Source organism: Phaseolus vulgaris, chromosome 2, assembly GCF_051622355.1.
Source record: "Phaseolus vulgaris cultivar YP4 chromosome 2, ASM5162235v1, whole genome shotgun sequence".
In the NCBI taxonomy this organism is placed as follows: domain Eukaryota; kingdom Viridiplantae; phylum Streptophyta; class Magnoliopsida; order Fabales; family Fabaceae; genus Phaseolus; species Phaseolus vulgaris.
In genome coordinates, this window is record NC_143499.1 from 42,008,663 (window position 1) to 42,014,776 (window position 6,114).

Sequence of the window (6,114 nt, forward strand, 5' to 3'; positions counted from 1 at the left end):
AGTGTATAAACACTTTGTTTCATATGCATAAACCATTATACTATGAAAGATTGTTTTTCACTTTATAAATACCCATCTTTGGTCACTTTGCTTGCATTTTCTGATATCTGCTTGATCTGCTAAGTGGAAAAAAGGGAGAGAAAAAAAAAAATATATACACACATATATATATACCCACTATTCTGCTAATGTCTTGAACCTGCTCTCCTGTCCTGAATATAACTTCTCCATTTTGTTTCCTCACCAGGTTAGTGAGCAAAATACTCAAACATCATCTAAAATCCCTTCTCAATGGTTCACCACTTTTTGGGGTCAATCAAACACATTTTCCCTTGATACCAAGATTTGGTAACACAACTATAGCTAGATTGTGAACTATTACTACAAGCAAATGAAAGTTTGAAGCTAAATATGTGCATACGTATAGCTAAAGATTTAAAAGTTTGGCTGAGGCCTTTAGGGGTGCTTCCATTTGTTGTTCTTAACATTTTAGATTCTTCCTAACCACACAAAAGTAGCTGAACGATCAAAGTTTGCTTAGTATTTTCTGAAGTGTTTTTTTTTTCTGAGGACAATTAATAATGATGTTTTACTTGATTCAGCTTCCAGCCATGGCTTTTCCAAACCAATCCGTGTCATCAGTTTCTCCCGAGAGAAAGACGGGAAGGGGAAAGATTGAGATCAAGAGGATCGAGAACACCACCAGTCGACAAGTTACCTTCTGCAAGCGCAGAAATGGCTTGCTCAAGAAGGCATATGAGTTATCTGTCCTTTGTGATGCAGAGGTTGCTCTAATAGTCTTTTCAAACCGTGGCCGCCTCTATGAATATGCTAATAACAGGTTCTTCTTTTTCTTTCAATCTCTTCATTAATTGATACCCTGCCCTATTTCAACCTTTAGTTGTTCTTCCCAATTTTTCCCTTCAGTTTTTGCTGCTTTTTTTTGGGAATTTTTAAATTTGTAATTTTTCTCTTGCTTAAGAATCTTTTGAAGCATAGATATGCACCAACCAATTATTTTTGTGATGAAGAAGCTAGGGTAGAATTAATTTTTCATCTTTCTTTCTTCGTCTGTCTGATCTGTAACCAAGGTTCACTTGTCTTTGTTTATTTTGGCCTTTTTCCTTCTATGAGCTTTTAAGCTCATTCTCCTTCTCTATTTTTTTTCTGTTATGACAACTATATTCCTAGTTCTTGATTTGGTGGGCACACAGATCTGGTGTAATAGATTGATATAGAAGCATTGGTTGTTAACTTGTTGCAAGAGGAAAGGATCCGGGGATGCTATGAAGGTCTGTGATATCAGCCAATCCCTAAAACTACTCCCTCTTGAATTTTTTGTTTCCTTTTTCTCCTTCTATCACTTCCACTGCCTCTTTCTCTCTCTTTTTCTTTACCCATCTAACAGCTAAAGCTGTCATGTTTCCATTAGCCTAAGTCCAAGCACCTTCACACTTCCTTAATAACAATCCAGTTAGTTAAACAAAAACAAAATATCACACTACAGTCTCAACAAATTAATTGTCATGAGTCAAAGACTTAAACTGAAATAAATAAACGAGTAAAAATAAATTAAAATGGTTATTGCTTAACCCATTACAGCAAAATCTTCTCTGAAACATCGGCATTTGACACCCACTTGCAAGATCCCAGTCTGGGTTAAAAGTAACCCTAGAAATTAGGGTTTTACTAGTGACTGAAACATAGTTTATCATAACTAAGCATAGGGAGAAGGAAAAAGAAACTGTTTTCTAATCTCAGAGTGACAAAAACTTGAAAACATTCAAAGTTAATCGCACTGCATTTATTTGTCGCTGATTTGTTTTAGGAAATGAAGTTTGGGTAACTATGGTTAGGGCTTTTTAGGAATAAGGAGGGGCTAGACAAGGATTTGTTTGTCTTTGTAGAAAGAATCTTTGGACACGTCACACGGGATTTTTCAGTTCTTGACTTTTGGCAGAAGATTTTAACTAAGTCATACTTGGAAGTTGGAATTGGTATCTCTTTAACTCGTGCATCTGAACCCTAAAGTTGGATCTTCTACAACTGGGAAACTCTCTCCTCATCTTAGAGTAAAAATTCTTTTACATAGCTTCGAAACAGAAAAAGACAATTAAATAGAGTGAAGAAACAATGAGGGTCCAAACTGGGTCGTCATAATTTCACTGCTAGCTGTTGGAGCGTCTGCATTTGCTCAAGATCTTACACTTACATATTTGTGAAAGTTGTAGACTGAGAAAGAAAAAGAAAGAGAAGGGTTTTCTTGGCTAAATGAGAGAGAGAGTGCAAGTGAGGGCAGAGACAACGTACGACAATTTGAGATAGCCAATGAGAGAGTTCTGAGCGTTTTGGCTTCTTCCATGCAATGTGAAGCGTACAATTACTGCTCCTGCTTGTTGATAATTGCAGTAGCTGAAATGAACGGCTGTGATGGACACACACTTTCACACAGAAAAAACTGAGAACACAAAGTTCATATTTTATAACATAATATGCTGTACCATATGACTTCAAAAGCGTGCACCAAAAGTTAAATGGTTATACTAAAGTTTAGTTCAATCGGTAGAGTTAAATGGTTATAATAGAGTTGTGTTCTTTAACTATAATGTGAGTCAAATGAAAAAAGGAACGTACTTCACTGTTTTTTATCTACATCAAGGAATTATTATCCATGATTGGAAAATATTCTTAAGGCTAACACGGAAAATAATTAGAAGTTAGAATCGAGGTGTGCAATGAGGTGTGGCTGAGGGCATTATCCACTGTGAGATGGGTTTCCTTTTAGTGGCAGAGAAAAATTAGGCCTAGAAGTGGTTGAACCAATCATATTGTGGAAACCTGTGCCACCGTGGCAGCAGCACCCAATCATGGCTCGAGGATATTAAGGTATCAGTCCATTGAAAACTGTAAAGTTTCTTTTTCTACTCTAATTTTCTTCTTATCACAAGTTTTTATTTTGTTATTTTAAGATTTTATTTTTATCACATCCAATCAGACTTTGACATGGAGATTTGTGAGTAATAGATAGTGTGATTTTGCTTTTGTGAAAAGTTGCGTTCGGGGTTAGTTGACTGAACCAGTTGGATGATTTGACATCATCCATGGCCAAGCCCTACGGTTAATCTCAAACTAATCCAACACACTTTTGTTTTTCCCCTTTCTGTTCTTTCATTTATGCACAAAGTAAGAAACCTGCTCTTTGACTTTTGGGTTGTACATTTATAATCTTGTAACAGGAAAGTTTTTGAATGCATATAAGATTTTTTTTTCATAACGAGGTCATAATCTTGCAGATTATTAAATAAAAGTAAAAAGTTCTTTGTTCATTAGATGTCATTTTCATATTGTTATTGTAAGCTATTATTGTTATTATAGTGTCAAAGCTTCAATTGAGAGATACAAGAAAGCAAGTTCAGATTCATCTAGTGGTGGATCTGCTTCTGAGGCTAATGCTCAGGTATTATTAATTCCTTCTCTAAACTTTTTCAAGAGAGCTAAAACTGAACCCATCAGCTTTATTTGAACCTAATTAAAGAATAGATACATCAAATATATTGCAGAAAAGGAATTTTGAGTGAAATTGAAATGAGTAAACTAACTTTTGTAACCATTATTTCATAATTTCAGTTCTACCAGCAAGAAGCTGCCAAACTGCGAGTTCAAATTAGCAATCTGCAGAATCACAATAGGCAAGTTGAACTAGTCATTCCTGTATATTAAGATTACGACAAGAAAAGTTTCACTATTATAATAAAAAATGAAGATATCTCAAGTACTTTAATCAATATTTTTATTTATAATTAGTGTTATTCAAATATGTTTTGCAATTGCAGGCAAATGATGGGTGAGGCTTTGAGCAATATGAATGCCAAGGATCTCAAAAACCTAGAGACTAAATTAGAAAAAGGAATCAGCAGAATTCGTTCCAAGAAGGTATTTCTTGTAACAAGAAGTTTCTTTCTGCATCCTTTTAAAGAATTAAATGTGATCTATATTTAGCTTATTAGTGTGTTGATCTAATTTTGTCTTCTTTTCTTTTTTGTGCTACTTTCCAAACACGTACATCAGAATGAGCTGCTATTTGCAGAAATTGAGTACATGCAGAAGAGGGTAAATGTTTTCCTTGTACTCATCTTCAAAATTTTAAGGTTATTTTTTTTTGCATAATTTGTCTTTTTCTGCATGTGGGACATAACTAGTTAAGTCATTGGTTTTGAAAGGTGAATAATATATTAGTTTGTAATTGCGTTCTAATTTGGCTCCACATCAAAATTGAGTGTTATTATAATTTATAGGTTTAGCCCAGTGGTGTCAGATAGGTTTCACAAATATCTGTATTATTCGGTCTTTTCAAATGTTTTGCATTTATTGTTCAGTTTCCTTTTAATTTGGTCAATTTTGGAGGTTTCCTAAACTAATCCTTTGTGGAAAATAGGCTGTGAACTTTGCACATTCGAATTCATATAAGAATATTTTATATGACCATTTACATAAAATATATTAATGATATATAATATGAACTAGATGTTCGTATGTACAGCAGTATTATTGCTGATCAAAAAACAAATTACAGCAGTAATCTTTGGCCACTGTTAATTATTTTTGTCTATCATTTCTGTGAAACTGATTGTTTTTTAGGTTTTGGATTGCAGTTTGGAAAATTTGTATAATGAAAGTGTGGCTGACTATAGTACTTATTCCTTCTATTTACGTTACAGGAGACAGACTTGCACAATAACAACCAGCTTCTTAGAGCAAAGGTTTGTCAGTGTCACTCTATTACTAATTTTCACTCTTTTTTTTGTGTTTTTTTAATAAAACTAACATAGTATGTATTAGTCTGAAATCGTAGTATCTCAATTTAGGTGGATACCTCAAGAGATTAACTTTATTCACCTCGAGGAGAAAAACAATATCAGTATGACAAAATAGACATGTAACTTTTTATGTTAAAAGTAGGTGATTTTTAAAAGGCCAGCAAGGAATATGCTGGTGATAAAAAAAATCTTCAATTCTAGTAACATGCAAGCACCAATTATTACTATTCTAAGCCTGATTCACTATAGTAGAAAGTTTGTTTGTTTTTTTGAAGATTGGTAACACTAATGGTGTTAGAATGAACAGCATCAGTAAAGTTCATGGATCTTTAGGACTGTGAAATTATTGATTGTGTTTTGGTTTGAGAGTGTAGATGGCAGAAAGGGAAAGGGGTGAGCATAATGTTAATGTGTTGTCTGGAAGCACAAGCTACGAATCAATGCAATCTCAGTTTGATTCTCGTGGCTTCTTCCAAGTCACTGGATTACAACCCAATAATAACCAATATGCTGGACAAGACCACATGTCCCTCCAATTTGTGTAAGCTTTCTCTCTTGCAATAGGCTTAACATCATTCATTATGTAACTTGTACATAAATTATCATTTGAGTTAATATTGTTCCTTTATCTTGTGCAGTTGAAGAGTTTAAGGTTGCGAAGGATAAATACTAAGATTTTCTATAGGAATGCTAATGCCTAGGAAATATGCAGAAACTGAATAGGTGGAATTCATTCAAGTATTCCCCTATCTACTATGTTGTGACTTTGTAGACTTTAATAAGCTACCGTGTAACCATGTCAAAGCTTCTATCACTGTTTAGTATGTATACTCATGCTCTGAATACAGAGATTGCACCATGTTCTTGATTTTCCATAACATACTCTTCTTCACATCTCACTTACTATGACTTCAACCTCTTTTACATGCAATTTCTTCTTCAGTATGCTTAATTTAAATACCTACACTACCACTACATGTGCTTCTTACTGTACAATTGTAATATCGTGACACAAATTCGCTGTTTCAACAACAATTAGTTTGAAACTTGAAAGGAATGCTGTGGAATCAACTTCCACAATATTATTTCCTGTTTGTGAAATTTTCAAGGCCAGATTATCAGTGGAATGATAGAATGCTTGAAGGCCAGATTATCACTGGAATAGTAGAATGCTTGAAGCACAACAAAAACATTTTTTTTTATAAAAAAAAAGTTGGAGATCCTACATCGATTAGAAATTAGGAAATTTCATAGTATATAAGTGTGTACAAACCTTACCTTATAAGTCAATTTTATG

At 33.9% G+C, this 6,114-nt stretch overlaps 1 protein-coding gene across 8 annotated transcripts; it reads left to right on the top strand.

Annotated features, from left to right (window-relative positions):
- On the top strand, positions 1-5,697 carry LOC137812185 (floral homeotic protein AGAMOUS). Of its 8 annotated transcripts, none has more exons than XM_068614102.2 (9): positions 1-247; positions 603-841; positions 3,376-3,457; positions 3,628-3,689; positions 3,834-3,933; positions 4,069-4,110; positions 4,719-4,760; positions 5,192-5,358; positions 5,456-5,697. In XM_068614102.2, exons 2-9 carry the CDS (start codon positions 612-614, stop codon positions 5,457-5,459), a joined length of 729 nt encoding a protein of 242 aa, XP_068470203.1. In that variant the 5' UTR covers positions 1-247; positions 603-611; the 3' UTR covers positions 5,460-5,697. The 8 variants fall into 8 exon arrangements, with proteins under 8 accessions (XP_068470203.1, XP_068470200.1, XP_068470201.1 ...); XM_068614099.2 differs by having other exon boundaries at positions 38-247; positions 4,069-4,148; XM_068614100.2 differs by having other exon boundaries at positions 212-348; positions 4,069-4,148.
- Positions 5,698-6,114: the final 417 nt, after the last annotated feature.

Bases quoted from the DNA above. Each gene is read 5' to 3' on its own strand.
- LOC137812185 (XM_090298872.1), top strand. From the start codon at position 412: ATGTGCATACGTATAGCTAAAGATTTAAAAGTTTGGCTGAGGCCTTTA. The intron at 3,458-3,627 runs GTATTATTAATT...TCATAATTTCAG, and splicing joins CTTCTGAGGCTAATGCTCAG to TTCTACCAGCAAGAAGCTGC. The intron at 5,359-5,455 runs GTAAGCTTTCTC...TATCTTGTGCAG, and splicing joins CACATGTCCCTCCAATTTGT to TTGAAGAGTTTAAGGTTGCG.